The sequence below is a fragment of the Alligator sinensis genome, unplaced genomic scaffold (genome assembly GCF_000455745.1).
Source record: "Alligator sinensis unplaced genomic scaffold, ASM45574v1 scaffold264_1, whole genome shotgun sequence".
In the NCBI taxonomy this organism is placed as follows: Eukaryota; Metazoa; Chordata; order Crocodylia; family Alligatoridae; genus Alligator; species Alligator sinensis.
Genome location: NW_005841831.1, coordinates 7184418 through 7208092, shown reverse-complemented (window position 1 = coordinate 7208092; position 23675 = coordinate 7184418). Strand labels below are relative to the sequence as shown.

At 43.3% G+C, this 23675-nt stretch overlaps 1 protein-coding gene across 2 annotated transcripts in view; it reads left to right on the top strand.

Annotated features, from left to right (window-relative positions):
• The window catches only part of HIVEP3 (human immunodeficiency virus type I enhancer binding protein 3), a 195094-nt gene that overhangs the window by 140448 nt on the left and 30971 nt on the right, over positions 1-23675 (top strand). For both annotated transcript variants that reach the window (XM_006014855.3, XM_025213336.1), the window contains one exon: positions 9696-9871. In XM_006014855.3, the coding sequence (XP_006014917.1) occupies positions 9696-9871 (176 nt within the window). The remainder of the gene's footprint in view (positions 1-9695; positions 9872-23675) is intronic.

Here is a 23675-nt window from a genome sequence, read left to right as displayed (position 1 = left end):
TAGAGGCACTGCAGAGCCTGGCAGTCTGAGAAACACTGGTAGTAACATATTTTTCATGTATAGAAATACCTCTAAGGGTGCATCTAAGGCTGTGCCCAGACGACCATGGCCATGTCATATGTGGCACAGCAGACACATCTGCAGCACCACATACCACACATTTAGTTCTCTGCACTGCAAGGAAGCAGCGCAGAGGGCTTTTTTGACCCCTGGAAGTCCAGGGGTCCAAAAAAAGCTCTGAAAAAAGATGGAGCAACACACCTAGCAGTAGCATGCGCCACCCAAAGCCAGAGCCTGGCTAGCCAGAGCCAGACTCCACTTCCAGCCAGGTTCTGCATGGCAGGAACAATGCAGCCCTGGGAGGCTCTCAGGACCCCAGGTAAGGCTGCCTGGGCTAGCTCATGGCTGGCCTCAACCTCCCCCAACGCACCTGGTGTAATTTGTCACATGCCAGAGCATGTGTGGCATAGGTGTTCCCTGGAGACAACTAGTGGCAGCACAAGGTGCACTGCTGCTACTTATCCCTGGGGAATCAAGCACCTACGCATGTCTGGACATGGCCTACATGTACAATTAATGCAATGCAATAAACTTCGGAGCAGTTCGGGCCAAAGTAAACTGTTCCTAGGCACAGTGTCTGCACGTGCACCCAGGACAGCAGCAGTTTAGGTCAGTGTGGAACAGACCCCTGGCTGGCTGGGCTGACTGGGCACAATTTACTCCCTGTCATCCTCTACATGTGTGTTTCAGCACAGTAAAGTACTCTGCCATTGGACAGTACTAGGATTGAGATGGAAGAGACCTGTTACTACCTAGTCACTACAGAATTGTTTTGTTTTGCACATTCATTTGTTTTAAACTATCTGTACTAACTATCCTAAGCATGTTGTTTCCACTACTTTCTTTTACAATGTACATCTCTGTATAATAGATTTAATTTAACCTGGATTTTCTGACTCCCAGCCCTCTGGGCTAGGGACAGACATTACACATAAACGAGTTTAAGTAATCAGAAATTGAAGTAAACCTGTAGCAGAACAGATGTTCAGTGCGCACAAACTAGTTTGAAAATGGCTTTAACCAGTTTGAGATAAACCTGGATGAATGTAGTATCAGACTTAACTGATTTCGCTCAAACTGATATATGCAATGTCTATCCCAAACCCCTTGCTGGTTTAAGTTAAATCAGAGTCCCCCTGCATCCCAGCATGCTCTCTGGTCTGGGCGGGGCTCTCTGTTCCACAGCAAGGCTGGCCCCTTCCCTCTGCTCCTGGGCTGGAGCTCAGCGCAAGACTTGCAGGCATAGCAGGGTGTGCTGGCTTCCCTGTGTTCCCCTCCTCCCCCCGGTCCCTCACTGCTTAAGCGCAGTTTCCTTCCTCCTCTCTGCCACAGCATGGGTCAGCATGTGGTGTGCTAGCTAATGCCGAGAGGTGTCTGTGTGTGTCTCCAATGTCACTGGGATAGGCAGACAGAACAGTGACCGCTTAGGGCTTTTTGGAGCTAATCAGTGGGTCTGCCGGTAAACTGTTTAAGAATTTTGAAGTAATGTGGGGAGAAGCTATTGTTTTGCTAATCAAGTGATAAAGACTGTTATCAGCCCCCCACCTGGCTTGCTCACCTGTCAGTTTGCTGCAGACAGTATGATGAAGCAGGGAGGGAGATTGAAAAGCTCTGTATCATCAACAGATGCATGCACTGCACACACACCCTTACCTCAGAGTGCTATCACGGGGCTGGGGGTTGGTAACACTCCCGCTCCATGAGTAGCCAGTGGGGAAAAGCCTGCGACCATGCAGGCAGACATCCCTAATGAAAGAGTCCTGCCGGGGCCTGGCCACACCCCGCTCAGCTCTGCTCCCTGCAGAAGGGAAGGGAGGGCTGCTCTAGTGTCCCCTGGCTTCTAGCCTGAGTCACTGCAGGCATGTGCCTGAATTTCCTCAGTCCAGGGACGATGTCTGTCCAGTTTCAAACCAGTTCAGCCTAGTCAGGTTAGACTAGCCTGAAAAGGTTGAATCAATTCAGGCTCAGGCTTCTGGAATGTCTGTCCCTAGCTGCAGTCCACACTTTATCATTTCATGTAGATGGACCAAACAAATTTACCAGTTCACTGTATTTTGAAAGAATAAAGCAGTATTCCAGCAACCAGAAAATGTTCCATGCTACCAAGGGAACATGAAGTTCTTAAAAATTTATGAATGCAGTTCTGTATGTTTTCAGTACATATGAAAACCTTGGAATGGCTGCTTCAATAGTGAGTTCAAGTGTGTTTTTACAAGTGATTGTATTATCCTTTGTGTTGAAAAAAATGCTGTCATAGCTGCAAGGTCTCAAGTTCAATCTGTCACATTTTCTGTGCTATGTCTCCACTCTCCTCTTCCATTCTATTATTGTCAGCAGGCAAAGATCTGAAATATTTAAGGAGCCTCATCACTGTTGTTCTCAAGAGAGTAAGCCTCATTTTGCTATTTTAAACCCATGCCCAATATGAAGCACAAAAGAAGGGTTCATTGTAGAGCAAATACTTCCCTTTCTTTCTTTCTGTAAGAACCACTGGAAACCTGTGCCTTGGCTTGCGGGGTAGGAGGTTAATGGGTGTATCAACTGGCCCTTTCTCCGTAAACATTTTGCTTCTGAGCTCTGAAGATATATTAGTGGCTGTAATACAGCCTACTGAAAGATTTAATTTTCCTCTGTCTGTGGGAAGCCCCTTGAGCCAAAACCAACTACCCAACTTTGGAACATGTGATTCTTTATGACTGTAGCACAGGGGTTTTCAACCTTTTTTAATAAGTGTACCCTCGGCAACCCCCTTTTTAGTAAGTGCACCCCTAGGGGGGTGGCGGGCGGGCAGCCAGACACCAAGCGGGGTGGTGGGGGGAGGGAGGCAAGGGGTGTGGTGAATGGCCAGACATGGAACGGGGGCATGGCAAGTGGTGGATTGGCAGCAGCGCAGTGTCTTTGTGGCCCTGCTCTCACCCCGCCCCGGCCGTGCACCTGTGAGCAGCACGGGGTGGTGGTGCTCCATCCCTGCCCACCCCCACATACCCCCTGGGACCTTTCAAAGTACCCCAAGAGTACACGTACCCTGGTTGACAACCCCTGCTGTAGCAGTTAGAGGTCCCAGCCAAAATGGGGACCCTATGATCCTGGAGACTGTAAGCTAATACATAGAGGACAGTCCCTGCCCAAAAAAGCTTACAAATTAAGTAAACAACAGTTAAAGGGCAAGAGAACGTAACTATAATCTCTTCTGTTTTACTGACGGGGAATGGGTCTTACAAGAGTTGGTTGTGAGTTGTCCATCATTGCTAGTGGGATTATTTTAATGTTGAAGCCTTTTTTTGACTGGCTAAGACATAATTGAGGACCAGCAAAAGAAAACTGTAACTGTGAATTTATAAGATTTTCTTGACTTGTCCATTTTGAGTGACACCTGAGACGTTTTCCTTGTGCAATATAATTGGAGGTCAGAGAAAACTGTATAAAAGAGACATATAGTTTTACATAACAGAAGAGGAAAATCTAATGTGCCGTGTGATTTTTGGGAAAGTCTTTTTTGCCTTCCTGTGCCCAGTTGTAACATTGAAACAATACAAGGATGTTGCAAGACTTAATTAATATTTTTAAATGATTTGAGCTCCTAAGTGAAGTGCAAATTAGTATTCAATATTGTAATAATAGTAGTGCATTTCCTATTCAGTTAATTAACTCTGGAAATAGATTTGATCAGTGATGTGGCAAAAATTTGCAATGGACATCATAAATTAGGTTAGTCAAGACATAAGAAGACTAACATTAGGACTTCAGGGGGAATCTTAAGTGAGGCAAGTGGATGGGTAACATGATAGATTAAATATATTGTTGATAAAAGGAAAGGTAATGTACACTGCAGGCAATAATTCAAATTATTTTTTCAGCTCACTTTATTCTAAACTAATTGTATCACCTCAGGAAAGGAACCTAATATCATTGTGGGCAATTCTTTGAAGATCTCTGACTGCTGTCAGGTAGTACAAAAGAACAAACAAAATGAAAGGGTAACAAATTTAAAACCATTGAAGAAAAACCTTTTCCACCCAATGCACAATTAACTTGCAGAATTCATTAGCACAATACATTACTGATGCCAAAAGTTATCAATTTTTCAAAAACAATTAGCTACTTATACGGCTAACAAAAACAACCAGAGGTGTAATAGTAAAATTAAAAAACTAAACAGAAAAACTGGAAGGCCATAAACGTTTATGATTTATGTTATCTAGCTAGGAGGGTTAGGAAGCTCTCCCATGGGTGGGCATACTATCTCAAAAGTGCCCACTGCAGGGCTTCTTGCAACTTTCTCTGAAATGTCTGGTCTGAATTCTGCAGTAAGTCAGATCAGATGGTCATAATAGCTCCTTCTGGCTCATATTATTGATATGATGCTGGACCATATGCCATTGCTGTGAAAATCCCAATGTTTTGAGACATATTTGTGGTAGTCAAAAGGAATCTAGCAAACACATTTTTAGAAAGAGTTACTTTCTTAATTGCATTATGTAATCTCGTTCTTTATGTATCACTTTGTTTATTTAAAAGGATTATTTCAGTAATTAGTTTAAGATTGCATAGTGGCAGGTTAGCCTTACTCTTTTCAAGTCATCTCAGAACAGCGTTGAAACCATGGCACCATAGGAGATGTAAGTCACTTGTCTGATCATGAGTTCCGCAGCATTCGGGATATGGAGCACAAACCTAAAGTGTGAATAGTGAGAGAATCTGGTTACAGCAAATGTTACAGAGCAGATACATCCCCTTGTTCAGGGTAAACCTTTAAGTGAAATGGTTTGTCATGGATTTGTCTCTCTGATGCAAATCACACGAGCATATTAGATGTGCAAAGAAACCAGCCTCATATTGAAACAATTATCTTCACAAGCATATCACTGCCTCAGTAGCGGTCACAGCATCATTTTCCCATTCTATAGCAAAGCTATTTCGTGATTTATGTTTAGGGTTTTTTTTTCATTACGATGTCTGTTTTTCTCCTTCTGTGCCTCCCTTAAATGTTTTACCCAGAGTGTAAATCAGCCAAAGAGGAAGAGCTTTCTTCTAAGATGGCTCATCCTCAGCAAATGTCAGATAAACGGTAATGTGTAATTTCAGATTAAATCATGTGTCACTTTATCCAGGAGAAGTCAGCCTTTGATAGCATTAATGAGGCTGACACAAGGGCGGCTGGACACAATGAAGTCACTCAGACAGATCCATGTGAGAGCATAATTAAGGATAGTGCAAGAACAAGGCTGATAAGGACCAATCTCATTTTTTAAAATGGTATTATGAATTCTTACCAAAGAATAACGAGAGAGAGCGCTCTGAAAAGCAGGAGGGAGCATGGAGTAAGGGTTAGAGCAAATGACTAGTGACTAGCACGTCTGGGTTTTATTCCCAGCTCCTCTTCTGAGCTGTGGAGTGAACAGCTGGAAGTTTGAGTGCTCAACTTGAGACAGTTGTGTCATATGCTGGGGGCACAAAATTAATGTAGGTCCCAGCTAATCTGAGATTCAGTACCTGCTGAAATATACCGTTGCCATTAAAATTATTGGTGCTGTCTCCTTTCTCAGTAGATGGCATTACTCCATTATTGCTTACAGTAAGTAGGTTACACCTCAGAGACCATGGTGACATTCAGTGCTTACAGAAGTATTTGTGATTATTTCAGTGGCAATCTAAGTACCTATCTCAAAGATGTCGTAAAAATGAGAATGAATGTCTGTAGGGCACTTTGAATGAAAAGCACGTAAGACTGTAAGCCCTCCTTAACCCAGTTTCAAACAAGCAGCTGGGACATTTCCAAATATCCCCAACCTTTTTTACCTCCTGTAAAATAATGTACGATGAGATCATGGCCTGCAGAATCAGACCATGTTTCAGCATACCGGGCAGTTCATTTTAAAGCAAATGGGACTGGAATTATTAGAATTACTCTATGAAATTCTGCCTCATGTGGTGGGATTTCACTACCTATCTTTTTCTTGCTAGTAACTTTTAGGTTACAAGAACTGGATGGACTGGAGTAGACTGGAGTTTCTGTGGCACCCATCCTTCCTATTGTCTCCTCAGTTTGTGTATCCTGGATCTAAGTTATTTCTATAGTTCTGTCGTTATCTGAATACATATCTGAATACGTCATATTTAATATTTATACTTACAAGACAGCTCTGATTTAGGGAATTCTTGTTAGTTCCATTTTACAGATGGGGAAATTGAGGTGGAGAGAGACTAAGTGATAGATTGAAATTGTTACTTGTGCAGCTAAATGGGACTTAGCTACAGTTTAGCTCTACAACCCTTCTGTTGAAGCCAGGCTACAGGGCAGCCAAGAGTGCATAAGGGTTCAACATGAGAGCAAGCAAGAGGCAGCATGTCTTTGTAGCCTAGTGGTTATGGAACTCCCCTCGGGGTGGGGATCCTGGCTTCTGGTTCCTTCCAGGGTTATTTTTGCTTTTTAACCAATGACTCTAATGTAAAGTGCGTGACCATTCTTAGCAGCAGGGGCCAGAACCCAGAATGCACCCATCCCAGAGCAGTTCCAAAACCAGTATGCTACAGACACATGCTCCTTCCTGCTGGCCCTCTATCTTGACCCCATAAATCTTGCCTCTTGGCTACCTAGTGGCTTGCCCTCAACTAGCAGGGTGGAAGTTGCTCCCAGCCAGCCCAATGCATAGTTGGGTACTTAACCACTCCTGGGAACTGAGAAAGGTAAGATTTAAGTCCCCTCAGGCTGAGGAAGGCCCATAATCTAGGAGACTCACTTGCTTGGCAAGTGTTTGAACCAGTAGGTTAAAGGTCCTTTGATTAAATGGCTACCTACAAATACATTTTATTTTATGGCCCTGGAGGTCTTTCTAGTCCTGTGTTGTAGAAGGTAGACAGCACACCAGTCCTCAGAAACCATTAGGCAGCTGCCCTCAGAGGCATAATTCAGTGTTGCAATGCATCACATGAGGCAGGTACTTAAGCTTCTGAGAGGGCCAGGAATTTAGATACTACTTTGTGCTCAGAGTTCTTCCACTGCCTCCAGGACGCATCTACACATGCTATTAATGCTCAGCAATAAACTCTGGAGCACATTGTAGTGGAGTTTATTGCTCCCAGGAGCCGTGTTTGAATGTGCACTTGGGACCGCAACACATTGAGCTGGGTCAGAAAAGCCTTGGCTGGTAGGAGGTCCCAGGGGGTCAGCCTGCCAGCCCCGGGGCTGCTCTAACCCAGCTCAACATGCTGCAAAGGTGCACCAGTGTGGGGCTAGCCAGCAGGCAGCTCCCACGCTGGAGAACCCTTGTGCCCCATACATGGGTCTACACATGTGTTGCTCTGGAGTAAAACATTCTGCTGTAGGATAGTCATTGTATTTACAAGTACTACCCTGCAGCCGAGTGAATTAGTTTACTCCATCCTAATAGCACTGTAAATGCAGACTCTGAGATGTTTACGGCGGAGCTAATTAGGCAAATCAGCAGTAAATGTCTCATGTAGACATGCCCCTAGGCACCTCCAACTTTCTGAATCACCTACTGCTCCCCATTCTCTATGCAGAGTACCTAGAAAGCTCTAAAGTCTCTTTATTGAATTCATGGGCATCTCAGTACCTACTTTGATCCAGCAATCAACATCATGATTCAAGGTGTCTAATATTTAGGCATTCCAGGGCCTAAGTCTAGGCACATAATGAACTAAATTGAATCTAACCCTGTTCCGCCAAGGTCACACAAGAAGGCTGTGAGAGAGCAGAGAATTAAACCCATGTCGTTTGGAGTTTCAAGCTAATAGCTTAGCCATTGAACCATCATTTTAAGGTTATTTCAGTGAAGGATTAATGATCTTTCCATGATTTTCTTGCTCAGTTTTGAATTATCCTGTATTTTATATTTAATATTATTTTCAGGATTAACCACACCTTCATTTATCTAAGCACTCAAGCTATCTATGACAAGGTGACTCCAGACTGGTATTCCCATTCAGCTCTTTAGTGCTGACAATATGTTCCCATTACAATTTTGAGAATAGGCTTTACTGGCTAAGATGGTAGAATATGAATAATGATCTAGGGCTGGGGTGTCAAAATCACCTTCAGACCCGTGCCAGACCTAGATCACAGGGGTCCCATGCAGTCCAGACCCGGCCCAGAGCATGGAATCATGGCAGCAGCCACCACAGCTATTGCAGCCGCAGCTACTGTGGCAGTGGTTGTAGCAGCTACAATGGCAGCTATCATGTTTTGGTGGATTGCAGAGGTCAAGAGACTGTTGGCCAGGCAGCCACTTGCCATGGCAGGGGCTTGCAAGAAAAGGGGGGTAACTGAAGTTGATCTCTGCACACAGTTGCAGGACAACTGATGTCTATGTTGCACAGTCCCTTCCTTGCCTCCCTAGTGCTAGAGGCTGTGTCCTCCGGGGCCCCCAGATCCTGCAACAGGGCCCATCCACCTCTGGCCATGCCCCAAAACTCCCTGTCCCGCTGTTAGATTGGTGGGCCAACTAAAGCAGCTCTGTGGGCCGTATGTTTGACACTCCTGCTCTAGGGGCTTTCCACATTCAGGTTTGTAGTTTCAGACATTTTAAGGGGTCTGCTTTTTAGAACAGATGTTCAGCACTTCATGAAAACCTGACCCCTTTTTGGAGACTTAAATGAGGTACCTTAAAATCATCCATCACTTTTCAAATTGTGGTCTCTTGGTGATTTTTATCTGATGAAACCAGTCAGATGGTACTATGTACTTGCTGTGCTGTGAGGATGGAAAATGACACAACTCCATTTTTTGAACTGCTGGAAGGAGATGACTTCTATTACTCTCAAAAACATAACTCCAATCCCCATTATGGTAGCTACCTTTATGTACTAATGGGTGGACTGGAAAGACACAAATATGTAATATGAAGGAAGGATGCACAATCAGATTCTTTCAGGAATACCTGGTTTTCTCATGCTGAGCACATGGGGAAATAACCTGGAACCCTGAACTTTAATTTTCTGTATTAGCATGAAATATTGCAGAAGTGTTGAATATGCTTTTAATAAGCTTGTGTCTTCACCTTCCCTAACTCTTCTGCAGTTCTAGGCAGGTTTTCAGAATGGTATCTTGGTAACTTTCAGGTGGACTTCAACACTGTCCCTTGGAAATTCAAAGGTGGTATCTTAACAAGATTTATTTAGGACACTTCTGTGTGTCAGTGTTCTGGCTGACATAGAAACAGATTGGGCACATTTTTGGGTATAGCCAAATAAATGGGTGAAGGTGGCATGCCTCACATTTTTTCAGAATATGTGATAGACTGTGATGCACATAATTAGATTACACTGACTCCCCACGTTTGCCTGGTTGTGTGAATGGGGCAATAGGAGATGCAGGTCACCTGGCTTTATCTCAGACTTCTGGCTATTTGCTTCAGTGGATATGAGACAAGGACAGATGTTGATAATAGTCCCTTATTCCAAGGAGCGAGACAGGAGTTTTGACTTAAGCGGGCTGTAGAGTTGCAGAGTATTGTATGCTTAGCCTAATTATTCATCGTTGGCAAATGGTATACTGCTACTTCAGCACTTTCACTTCTAGTGTCAATAACGTGCTGAATGAATTTAGGAAAGTTGTTACAACTTTTGAGGTGGGAATATTCTTTTTTTTTTATCATGACACCTGTTGCTCATAGGTACAAATCAAACGAAGAGTATGTGTATGTGCGAGGCCGTGGAAGAGGGAAGTATGTTTGTGAGGAATGTGGAATTCGCTGCAAGAAACCCAGCATGCTGAAGAAACACATTCGCACGCACACAGACGTCAGGCCATATGTCTGCAAGTACTGTAACTTTGCTTTTAAAACCAAAGGTAAGAGACAGTCAGCTCCTGGCTCCTCTTAGCACATTGGCTTACTGGTCAAATTTATCTGAGGGCACTAGTAGCAGGGAAGGAAGGGGCTTCCCCTGGTTGTGAAAAATCCTACAATTTGGAGGGGTGGGCAAGGGGAATCTAATTCACTGACATTTTTTTAAGAGAAATAATACTGAGTTAAGCTCATATGTGTCCTGCCGATAAAGTGGTGACTTCACTGAAGAGTTGGCCGGCAATACAGCTGCTGTGCCATCCTTTCTGTGAAAGAAAAAGTCCTGAAGCATATTTCCAACAGTGACTGAAGAATAGTGCCAGTGATTTAAAAAAACAACAGCATCTGGCTGTAAGGAAACACATTTGATTGGAGATTCAAAATATAGGCTCCAACATTTTGTAGATAATTTTTGGGTGGCTCTTAATGCTAGTGCTCTCAAAGCCAGTATTTGTACTCTAATATTATCGCCTTTCTTCCTTGCATGCATCTGCAGAGGATTATGCATCATCTTAATAGACTCTTTTCCAAAAGACCATGCTTTCTAAAAAATTCTTCTCATTGAAGTACACGGGGACTCACAACCTTCCCACCCCCTGCTTTCCTACCAAACCCTCACACCGACTCCATCATTATCACGATTCATGTGATCAGCTGTAATCAGTTGTGCTCTGAGAAGGTGACCGGTTCATCAAGAGTCTGTATAGCTCCAATTCCACTTCTTCATTGTATGACTGGAGCCAGTGCAAGCCCATATGGTACAATCTTAAAAGTGGCTAAGTCTCATGAGGAGTCCATAGAGTTAGGTACCTAAATCACTTCAATGCTTTTTTTGAAAATGTTACCCACAAACTCTTCCTTACAAAGAAATTAGTCAGTTTTTTAGGGATTTTGATTCTGATTCTCCAATTCTGCTAGGAGAGAACAGTAACCTTTTCCAGCTACTTTTGTATTATATCCAGAAAACTGTAGCTCATTTGGAAGACATAACCAACCAAGCAAAGTTTAGGATATAATCGAGCACAGTAAATTGAATATGCAATTGTGCACCCATCTATCAAATTCCTGAATATTTAAATATGGTGAATGAACAATACCCAGTACTAATAGCCTTGTTTGTAAGGACAGTAGGGCACAATGTCATGGCTAATCTCCAGAAGGCTAAAATACTGGATTTGAAGCCAAATTCTCCTCTCAGATGTACACAGCAGATCCGAACTGTGAATTCCTTCTCCCCTTATGCACGCAAAGCTCCCAGGTTTTCTTCACACTCATCTCTCTCTTCCTTCTCTGTTCATTCATTGCTTTCTTTCACTTCCTTCTGACTAGTTCTTTTCTGAGGATTTCCTTGGATAAGAGGGGAATTCACTCATTCTCTTTAGCCGCTTCCTCTTCTTATCGCCCACCTCATTTCTCTCAGGCTTTTCTTCACAGAGGGTGCTAGGATCAAACCATCGTTCTTGCCATTTTTCCAGCAGCTTCCTTTCCTTCATCTCTGCTGTCCCGAAAGGTATAAACCATCAGTATACAATATGCCAGCGTGCTGTTGTTAATGGGACATCGCCTTGGAAGTTCTTTCCTCAGTCTAAACATTTCTTCATCTTCGAGAGAGGTGCTTGCTTCCGAAATAAAAAACAAGTGATGGGTCTGAACGTAAAACTGCTCTATCCCCTTCTATTTCCATGAAAGCCTAGATCACAGAGGTGAAGAGCTGGAACGTGTACCAGCAATCTTATGAAAAGTATTTGCATGATAATGACCTTGAAATTGTTTGAAAATTGTCTCTGCTGGAAGTGAAGTTACAGTGAGAACAGGCTATCTAAAAAAGGGCAATGTTTTACTATGTATAACGACTTGTTGTGTACCATTGGATCTCAGCTGCTTGCTGTACTGATGCAGACGTGGAGGTTTTAAAACACTTATGGGAAATCAAAACGGATTCTTCTCTGATTTGGGGGCTGGCAATGAAATCAACAGATACATTCAGGTTTTAAAGATCTTTGTGACTAATTAAAAAGTCTGGGGCAGTAAAGTTTGACTTTCAGATGCCGGCAGGAGGTGGGGGGAAGTTGCAGAAGTGATGGTCAGAAAGCTCATTTTGGACTTCTAAACCAATCTCACTGGGCCATGGTTTATAAGTAGCCTCTATTCTCAGATGCGGTTTTTGTGACTTCAGTTAATTGCAGGGCACAGCTATTAGACTGCTTGCTACCTGATTGCCTCTGAAAAAATACAAGCTGAGTTGGAGCTGTTTCCAAGCATAATTTTGGCTTTCAGTGTAAACACAAGAGGGATATCTATAGATCTGTCTTCATTTCAGTTGTTGTAGGTGTCTCTAGTATGAACTAATTCTCAAAAAACTCAAGTCATTTGGAATCATGTTCATTTTACCTTTTTTTTTTTCTTAAATAACAATCACTCACTAGAGAAAACTCATTTGGGGGGACTTGGGGTAAGGGGGGTGTGGTTTTTTTTGTGGTTTGTTATGTTTGTTCTGGCTTACTTGTTTTTTGCTATATTATAAAAGCTAGTATAGTACCAGTTATTTACTATTTATGCCATTTGTTTACTTTCTCCATTTTTGACAATGTAGCCAATGGTATTGCACTTGGGTTGCAGACCTTCATGGGAAATGCATGTTTGTTTGTTTAAAAGAAAGTTTACAAGTGTTTTGTTTTTTAATTCACAAAACCAATGTTATTACATTTATGATGTTTTAAGATTTATTTTACATAGTCTACCTCTGCTCCAGTGATGAACATATTTCTTTTAATGTCGTACCTTTACTTACAGCGTATGGGAATTTAGTACCTCAGAGTGCTAGCAAGCACTAAATAAAAGTGTTACCATGGTCTTTGCGGGTATTATTAGGAGGATGTTAACAAGCTTCTTATTTATTTTCTTTCCAAAAAGGAGATGAGAAGAAGTTGCTCTCTGATCATTTTCTTTTACAGGAGAGTTTGGGAAAGTCTTTTCCTCTATGTGTTTCCAAAAAGAGAATGGAGGAACTACAGTTGTTTCTTTCTTCCCATGTGAATCAAGACCCTAACTCCACTGGCGGAGGGGTGAATCAGGACCCTAAGTCCGTTCGTGGAGGGACAGCCATTTCACTCCACCCTTCCCTCTGCAACCTTTGCAGGATTATAGATTAATGTTAATTAGCTAAGCTTGGCCCAGTACAGATAAAATTCCATTCTACATCCATTTTCTATTGTTATGTACTAATGTACCAGTCTCTCGTATTCTGAAGAAACTTTTTAGTAATTTAAAATGTGTTCTCATAAAAGACATGAATTCCATGTTATCTGAAAATGCTAATTTCATAGTGTAGTCCATCCACATTTTCCAGACACTGGACTACTTCTTGTCCTCAGCCATAGTATTCCCTTAATAAATTACCGTAGTTTCCAGTTCTTTAAATCAAAGCATGGCAGGTAGTGAAGTTATTGAATGTATTGATGTTTGAAATGTGCAAAAAAATATTAAAGGCAATGTTATAATCACACAAATTGTTACTGGGCCAGAAGACTCAGCTATATGCTTTCTTGGAAACTAGAAAATAGATCCAGCTGGCTAGAAGCTAAGAAGGAATTAGCTGGAATTATAAACAGCAGATTGATATATAGATTTAAAAGATGCCATAACATCCTGAATACACTGAGGCACTTTCTATGAGTTTGGGAAAATATGTGAATGTTCTTATGGAACCCCCTTTCCCCGCTGTTTAAGAAGTTCCGTTTGTTAAGAAATGAAGTAATCCTGAGGAAATATATCTATAGTCTCTTGTGCAATGTTGTTCACATGGCATTGGAGGTCAGAAAATCACCCCCAATCCATGAAAGAATTTCAGTGAAAAAACAACAACTTTCTAAATGAAAAATAGGGAAAGAACAACAGGTACTAAGAAGCCCCTTAATCTATCAGAGAACAGCAGAACAAAACCCAGTGGCAGGAAATGAAAGCCAGGTTAATTTAAATTAGAAGCTAGTCAGTTTTCTTTTTAATAGTAAAAATATTAAATTTTGAAACTAACTACCATGGGAAGTGGTGGATTCCCCATATTTTGAAGTTTTCAAATCCAAATGTGATGCCTTCTGGAACACATGCTTTAATGAAACACCAATTATTGAACTTTGCACAAGAGTACCTGAATTAAATTTTATGACCTCTCTTACGCTGGAAGAGAGATGAGATGACTTAAATGTCCTTTCGGTCTTAATAGCTATGACTCTATAAAATAATAACAAAGCTTTTAAAATAATTGAAATCCTAGGCAATGTACAATGATATAAAATAGAGTAGTGCTTGAAGTATGTTCAGTCTCGTACAGAGATAATAGCGAGACCCAGGCATCACTTAAAGGCACAGAACATACCCCCTATTCTGATGGCATATATGGGATGGACTTACCTAGTGGAGAGTATTCTGGATCTTGGTAGATTTCATTTGGGAGTGCCTTTAGGTGTAGAATCATTACGATTCTCCATGTGCATTTATTTCAATAATAGAAATATTAAAATAATGTAAAGTCCAAAAAAACAGTTATGACTCCTAGCACAGTGTCATGTACAGCTTAAGGTTGCATGCTTGGGACTGCACACTTGGGATGGAACTCTGTTTTCCTTTGTACACCCAAATGGCAGCTTTTTAGACACAAGTGCCAAAAATACCCATTGCATGCAGATAGAGAAAGTGTGTCTATGTGTAAACTAAGCATGCTCAATTGACTGTGCTCATATGTGGCCATAGACTCATCTACAGCTTGAAACTGTAGATGGCTGGAAACCCATGAATAGCAAGTGTTAGACTCTCAGGGCTTAAAAATAAGATTTCCCTCTGGAGCTGAGTGATTGGGGCACTTACCTAGGAAGTGAAATCCCCAGGTTCTAGCCTCCCCTGTGCCCCAGAGGGGGTTTGGGTATTTCTCTCTGACTTCTCAGCACAGTAATATAAGTAGCACCTCATAATTGAGGCATCATTCAGATCCCTTTCTGGCATTCCTTTTGAAGCTGTTCCCCCAGGCAACCAAGAAGGGGAGGAAGCTGGGGTCAGGAGGAAGGAGCCCAGAGGTGAGGAAGCTTAGTGAGATGGCTATTAGCCTGGAAGGGAAAAGATCTAGCTTAGACCCCTTGTTCCCGGTGAGGTAGAACCTTTCCACTGCCCTCTATCCATTTTATGCAATGACCGTTAGAGGAAAAAGGCAACAGCTCAGCTTCAAAAATGAACACCAGAAAAAGTCTGAAACCTGCCTCCTCTGTGGTGTGGTAGTTAATCCGCTACAGCTGGAAGTCAAAGAGCTGCTACTTAAATCCCTTCTAGCTGTGGAATTCCTAGAATGTGGGTCTTCCACCTCCTGGACAATTGCCCTAAGTGCTCAGCTACTGCGTCTGCTTGCACACACCATGGGGGTTTCATTTGGTTTAGTTCTTGCTAAATTGAAATGGTGGGTTTTTAAAAACACCGCTCCAATTTAGGGAGAATTAAAATGAACTAAACCACAGTGGCATGTACACAAGGGTGGAGACCTGATCCTTACCTGCCACTTCGGTGGCACCGGGGGGCCAGCTGCCGTTGGGCCAAGCAGTCCCTGAGCTGTGCAGGGGCCCCCCAGGTGCACCCATCCACTGGCACCTGGCCTGGTTAGTCCTGCGGGGGCGCCGCATCTGCAGAGGGAAACACTGGCCCTCCTGCAGCTGCAGAGGGAAGTACCAGGCCCCTGCACAGCTCAGGCAGGCTGACAGGCTCCGGGGAGGAAAAAAAAGATAAGGCTCTTCGCTTTTTTTTTTTCTTTTCTTCAGTGGATCCTGCCTGCATGGGCCCCCACCAGGTCCCACAGCCTGTGCACAGGGCGCTGGAAGCTGACGTGATCAAGGCTTGGCAGGCCCTGCACAGCTCAGGGGATGTGGGACCCAGTGGCAGCCCATGCAGGCTGGCTGCACTGAAGAAAAACTAAAATAAAATAAAAGCGGTGAGCCTGATCTTTTTTTTTTTTTTTTCCTCCCCAGAGCCTGCCTGTCTGCCTGAGCTGTTCAGGGGCCTGATGCTTCCCTCCATGGGGGGACAGTGCTTCCTTCCATAGCTGTGGCCCCCCCGGGACTACCTGGGCCGGGTGCCAGTGGGCAGGTGCTGCCTGGGGGGAGCCCCGCTCAGCTCAGGGATTGCGCAGCCCAGCGGCAGCTCCCCCCGCCCCCGGCCAAAGAGGAAGGTACGGATCAGGTACATGCCACAAGGGTTTAGTTCAGTTTAATTCTCCCTAAATCAAAGCGGTGTTTTTAAAAACCCACCGTTTCAATTTAGGGAGAACTAAACCAAATTAAACGCCTGTGGTGTGTACAAGCAGCCTTAGGTAGCAAACTAGAACACCTCAGAGGTGTTTTATCTTGTTACATACCAAAGTCATTTAAAGAGGAATACGCTGCCGAGCATGCAAACAGCAACGCCATTAAAGCGGAATATGCCGCCAAAAGTGCAAACAGCAATGCCATGAAAGTGGTGCAAAAGGGCATTTAAGCTGCTTTAAAGGCCAATTTTTTGGTGTGTAGAAAGGCCCTGGAACTAAAATGGTGGGGGAGGGGGCTACCCTTCCCTCCCCTCCTTCTCCTCCTCCTTTTGCATCACTTTTCTTTTGGGTCTTGTGCTCAGCCATGTGTGTACTTGAGCTATGTATGCACATATGCACACCTTGTAGCCCCACTGTGTGTGCTTAGTTTAGGCATTCAGGCTTTCATGGCCAAAGCAGAAACAGCGGATCAAAAATGGGAATGTAGATGGCTAGAAAACTTCCATTTAGATACGTAAATGGAAATAGATTTCCACCCTTGAAATATTTTAGGTTTATATTTAACAAAAGTAAAAATATTGTTTATATGTTGTAATATATGTTCATGTTACAATAATAACTTGTCTGCAATGTGGATGTAGAGATTTAGATTTATACATGTGTGTATGTGCATGCACATGTCTGTGTGTGTGTGTGTGTGTGTGTGTGTGTGTGTGTGTGTGTGTACACAGACACACACACACATTGCAAACAAGTTAATATTGCACTAGCAATTTTAACTTTTTCATTTCCTACATTTTTATTTCTGTTCCACAACCTTAATTCTATATTAATGAAGTTTATAGAATTTATTTCCTAGTTTTATTTTAAATAGGAAATAGCTTACACTCTCTGCTAAGCTGCTTAAAGTATTTAAGGAAGCACCAGTGTTTTAGCTGCCTTAAAGCAGAATAAGCACTTAAGCTTCTTGAAGTATGAAATAAGACCTTGCAACAGCATAACGTCTTAAACAGCTAATAAAGTAAAATGTGTAGGAGGTACTTACTGAAGTAAATGTATGTGGAGTCAATCATTGTTGGTGTTCCCATATGTCAGACCTCCGATTTACCAATAATATCAGCTTGAACATTTTCCATGATTCATTACTTTATTTGGAGTTGGCCAGTATTCCTTAGTGGAGGCAACTACACAAGATGCTTACTGCACAGTTGCTTAATTAGCTCCTCAGTAAAGCACCTCCATATACATGTGTGGAGCAATTAGGCCAGAGTAAATTAACTGTGCCATAGGTTAGTACTGCCCATTATAAGTACTATCCTACAGCAGAGTTCTTTATCCCACTGCAATGCACATGTAGATGGTGACAGGGCTGGCTGAGGCATTGAGGTGCTACAGTGCATGCGGATGCTGCCTGCCGGCTAGCCCCTCATTGTAGCACCCTCGTGCCCCAGCCAGCCCCTCCTCAACATGCTGAGCTGGATCGGAGCAGCTCTGGGCTAACAGGCTGAGCCCTTGGGCCCCCTGCCAGCTGGGGTTGCGCTGCCTGGCTCCATGTGCTGCAGTCCTGGGTGCATGTGTTAACACTGTGCCTGGGAGCAACAAACTGTGGCATGAACTATATCAGATTTTATTGTGTTGTGCTCTTCTCATGTGTAGCTGCACCCAGTGAAGACTACTTGCTTGCTTAAGTTTAATTTAATTTTGCATATTTAATTTTGATTGTTCCCAAAGAAGCAATAGTATGCTGGTACCTGAGTATTTTATGCCAGGAAGTGTCCCAGGCTGGGTGATTCCCTTCTCCTGTGACTCAGTGTTTGCTCAGACATATAGGTCAGGCAAATTCCTTTAGATTTCACTGGGAATTTGCCTGTCTGGGGCCCTCAGCATTGGTCCTTTCCGCATTACTTCAGCTGCCTAAAACAACAAACAAACATCAAGAACTTTGAAAAACTAAATCTCATTATTTATCATATAGCGCCAAAGATAGCAAGCCAGGTTCTCAACTGGTGTAAAGTAACATAGAGCTGTTGGCTTCAGAGGAGCTATGCTAGCTTATACAAACTGAGAATCTGGCCCAAAGAGTCCCAGGGCATGGACCATTGTACGTATTAGCCACTTTAATAGGGGGTTGGAGGAGAAGCAGCAGCTTGGTAGTGTGCAGCCACTGTTATGCTGCAATTGTTACATCTGCATTGTCCTATAGTGATACAAGTGAACCAAACTGCCCTAATTTTGACTGAATGACTCGGAGACAAAGCTGAAGTAGTTTTTCTGCATGTGTATTCCTGCAAAATCACTGAGTTGGTTTAATAAAAGATATCACATCTACTCAAAGAACCTTGCCTGCCTATGTCATTAGATCAACATGACTACAACCAAAAACCCTACAAAATCATGAAAATATAACAGTTGTATCACAACAGCTTGTATATCCTTTAAAGTTGTATCCTTTAATAGCAATGCAATTCTTAGTGTACCCTCAGTTCTCATGAAGAACAATGGGCCAGTTAGGAGTATTCCCTATTTTATCAGATAGATTCCTATTTTGTCAGATTACCGTACATATTTTTCTTCTCTGTGCCCTATCTACTATCCCAACTGAGTTATTTCTAGTGACAAAAAAGCATCTTGCAAGGAACTAGGTTAACAGCAGTTAAAAAGGCAGAAACAAGGACAGAGTGGCACCTTACAGACTAATTTGTTTAGAAATGTATAAGTTTTTGTAGGTGGCAGCCTACTTCAACAGATGATATTAAACATCATATTGTCTGATGAAGTAGGCTGTCACCTATGAAAGTTTATGCACTTCCGAGTCTGCAAATAGATGTTGCATTTGTCCTAGGATAAGCCATTTTATCCCAGGACAAAGCACAGTTGTTCAGACATCCATGTACATTGTCTTGGGATAAATCCTAAAAAGGTTCATGGGATAAGAGCTATAACAGTTTATCCCAGGACATGGCAAAATGCATCTAAATGGTTTTCCCAGGATTGCATCATTAAATTGATGGTAAAAAATGGCAGAGTGACAGTGCAGTCAGCCACTCACTAAACACTGATTAGAAGGGCAATATCTGTACACACCATTCCTGGTATATTTCTGTTCTGGGGAAAAAAAAACCACAGGCATGACTGACCCAGGGAAAAATGCAGTGCCTGTTCCTAGCATGAATGGGTTAATCAAGGTGCCACTCAGTCCTGCCTTCTGCCTGACTTCAGATTAACACTGCTAATTACCCCTCTCTCAACTCATGAATAGCAGTAAGAAAGAGAGAGCACATCAGTTATTATAGTGTGGCATGACCTCTAATAACATCTGATGAGCCAAATAGAAAGAGCAATGCAACTGCTCTACCAAGCTCACACTGCAGTCATTGAGTGCTACATTAATCAGCTGATAGAAACCATGATTTTGTAGAATTATAGAAACTGGAGACACAAAAGACCTGTGAGGGCATGTAATCTATTCCTTTGCCACTCCATAGCTATTAGAACTTTTTTCTGGGCTAGCAATAAATAGTCCAGTAAAGTTGCAAGTTCCAGTCCCTTCCCAGTGTGTTCAGAATAAAGTCAATTAAATGTAATCCCTATGATTTGTCCATATGCTGCATTTTCAGAAATTATTGCTAAATTCCACTTGCCTGAACTGCATGCACACATCTTAGTCCCATGTACATGCTGCAGAATGTGGCCCCGGAGGTGTAATGATCTGGCTGAGTGCCTGGGCACACAAGGGTAGTGTTGCTCATGCTGTTGCTGATGCAGTCATAGGGCAGGGGCAGCAGCCATTTCCTGCCCCACCCAACTTGGTGCCCAGGGCAGTTGCCCTGGTCCCCAACCCTAGTTATGCCACTGTGTGGCCCTGTCTGGCAGAAGAAGAATGAAGTGACTGGGGAAAGTAAAATAAGGAAGAACAAAGAAGGAACTCAGCAAATTAAATCCAATATTAGTTGTTCCCCTCTGTATTTTATATAAAGTTGATTGTGTGAAATGTCTTAAAACTGAGCAGTATCCTAGTGCTTATCTCAACTCCCAGCCCAAGTCTCACCTTTGGCTTGGCAGAGTAGAGTGTGTGAGAGAGGGTGCAGGGAGCATGACCTGACAGTAGCCAAAGACAGTGGCATCCCCCCAACTAATGAAATGGCATGGTTTCAGGAAAGAGTTAGGCAGTTTTTCGCAGCCAAAAATGTGTTGTCTGGGGTGACACTGAGTTTAAAAAAGATAAAATAAGACCCTGAGGTGACTACAGTGAGCTATAGAAGAGACTTTTTGGTTCGTTGGGATATTGTATTTGCCTTTACCCCATAAAAATGCTAAGAGAATTAATAGCAAAAAGGGAGAGATTTAAATTAGAAGTTTCAATACTGGGTATCTAATACTAGGCTCCATAGAAGCCCTGTTTTTTCAGGTGTAACAAGCACCTGCAGCTCATACTGGCCGATCGAGCCTTTCAGGTAGTAAGATCTAAGCAAAGCTAGGGTGGCCAAGATACAGCCTACAGACATGTCAGGCTAAGGAGTAGTCTCACTCCTGGGAGCCTGACTGCCAGGGCTGCACCTCCACATTAAAGATGGAGAGCATGTCAATCTGCACTTCCGTATTAATGCTAGGAAGTCACTACAGTCTGCTCCATCCCATGAAAATAAATGGCAACCTTCAGTCTCCTGGTTGTCATTATGGGCAAAGGCTGGGTGTCTCTGTCAGAAAGTATACACAGTGGATTCAGGAGCCAGTGTGGGAATAGGGTGGGAGTTAAATGTTTGTCAGGTTTCCTGCTCCAGCTCTTCCTTCCAGCCCAGGGTTGGCATTTCTGTCAAATTCCTGGGGTACCACAGAAGGCAATCTTACTAACAAACCGTTGCTTACACTGTATATTTATACTAGGTTATTTGCTGTGTGAACCAACCACCAAGGGAATCAAAGTAGGGTTACTGCAATGGCAATTAAACATTCCAGGGTCACTTTTTCAGCCTGGAAAAACTGTACTGAAAATAGCAAGCAAGGTTTGATTTATGGAGGAATATTGTCACTTTATTGAAATTGGTTACATAGGCTAGAGACAGACATTACACATAAGCCAGTTTAAGTGATCAGAAACTGGTTTAAACCTGTAACAGAACAGATGTTCAGTACACATAAACCAGTTTGAAAATGGCTGGAACTGGTTTGAAATAAACCTGGTTGAATGTAGTATCAGACTTACCTGATTTGGGTCAAACCAGTTTATTCAATGTCTGTCCCCGACCTTTTGCTGGTTTAAGCTAAACAAGACAATCCCAGCATCCCGGCATGCTCTCTGGGCTGGGCAGGGCTCTCTGCTCCACAGCAGGGCTGGCCCCTCCCCTCTCCAGAGCTCCAGCAGGGACTTGCAGGCACAGAGCATCTGCCTGGTTTCTCCCTGCTAAACAGGGATTATTCCCTCCTTCCCTCTGCCTTACGCAGACACCTCAGCATTAGCTAGCAGACCACATGCTAGCTACAGTCTGTGCTGTGGGAGACGACAGGCAGACAGGCTTTTTGGAGCTAATCAACAGGTAGCTTAATGTTGTTCCTTGGAAGAGCTGTTTAAGAAGAGCTCCATTACTTAATGGAGAGAGGCTTTATTTTCTCAATGAGTTGATAAGCACAGAGTTAGGGGTGATAAACAGCCCCTGCTGGGCTGCTTAGAAGGGGGTGGGGGGGGGGGGGGAATCAGAGTGTCCTGCTGGGACCTGGCCACACCCCCCTCAGTTCAGCATTGTGGAAGTTAAGGGAAGGTGGCTGTAGCACTGCACCCCCCCACCCCCAGCTTCTAGCCTGAGCCGCTGCATATATGTGCCTGCATGTCTGGGATATTGGTCCGGTTACAAAACTGATTTAGCCTAGCCAGGTTAGACTAACCTGCAAAGATTGAATCAATTGAGGCTTTGGTTTTGTGAATGTCTGTCCCTAGCCATAGTGCCAAAGTATCCTCTAAACCAGTGGTTTTCAACCTGTAGTCCATGGACCCTTGGGTCCACAGGCTATGTCTCAGGGGCCCATGAAAGATGGCTATGATCAATCAACAGTATGTAAATACCCACGCTTACAATTCAAAGGAGCCTACACTTCCATTCATTTTTTTTTTTTTGAGGGGGGTGGTCTGCAAATGAAAAAAATGTTGAAAAACCACTGCTCTAGACCAGTGGTTCTGAGCCTTTTCTAGATTTAGGGTATGTCTCTAACTTTTTTTTATATTTGAATAGAAGCCCTGTTTTTTCAGGTGTAACAAGCACCTGCAGCTCATACTGGCCGATCGAGCCTTTCAGGTAGTAAGATCTAAGCAAAGCTAGGGTGGCCAAGATACAGCCTACAGACATGTCAGGCTAAGGAGTAGTCTCACTCCTGGGAGCCTGACTGCCAGGGCTGCACCTCCACATTAAAGATGGAGAGCATGTCAATCTGCACTTCCGTATTAATGCTAGGAAGTCACTACAGTCTGCTCCATCCCATGAAAATAAATGGCAACCTTCAGTCTCCTGGTTGTCATTATGGGCAAAGGCTGGGTGTCTCTGTCAGAAAGTATACACAGTGGATTCAGGAGCCAGTGTGGGAATAGGGTGGGAGTTAAATGTTTGTCAGGTTTCCTGCTCCAGCTCTTCCTTCCAGCCCAGGGTTGGCATTTCTGTCAAATTCCTGGGGTACCACAGAAGGCAATCTTACTAACAAACCGTTGCTTACACTGTATATTTATACTAGGTTATTTGCTGTGTGAACCAACCACCAAGGGAATCAAAGTAGGGTTACTGCAATGGCAATTAAACATTCCAGGGTCACTTTTTCAGCCTGGAAAAACTGTACTGAAAATAGCAAGCAAGGTTTGATTTATGGAGGAATATTGTCACTTTATTGAAATTGGTTACATAGGCTAGAGACAGACATTACACATAAGCCAGTTTAAGTGATCAGAAACTGGTTTAAACCTGTAACAGAACAGATGTTCAGTACACATAAACCAGTTTGAAAATGGCTGGAACTGGTTTGAAATAAACCTGGTTGAATGTAGTATCAGACTTACCTGATTTGGGTCAAACCAGTTTATTCAATGTCTGTCCCCGACCTTTTGCTGGTTTAAGCTAAACCAGACAATCCCAGCATCCCGGCATGCTCTCTGGGCTGGGCAGGGCTCTCTGCTCCACAGCAGGGCTGGCCCCTCCCCTCTCCAGAGCTCCAGCAGGGACTTGCAGGCACAGAGCATCTGCCTGGTTTCTCCCTGCTAAACAGGGATTATTCCCTCCTTCCCTCTGCCTTACGCAGACACCTCAGCATTAGCTAGCAGACCACATGCTAGCTACAGTCTGTGCTGTGGGAGACGACAGGCAGACAGGCTTTTTGGAGCTAATCAACAGGTAGCTTAATGTTGTTCCTTGGAAGAGCTGTTTAAGAAGAGCTCCATTACTTAATGGAGAGAGGCTTTATTTTCTCAATGAGTTGATAAGCACAGAGTTAGGGGTGATAAACAGCCCCTGCTGGGCTGCTTAGAAGTGTGTGTGTGGGGGGGGGGGGGGAGT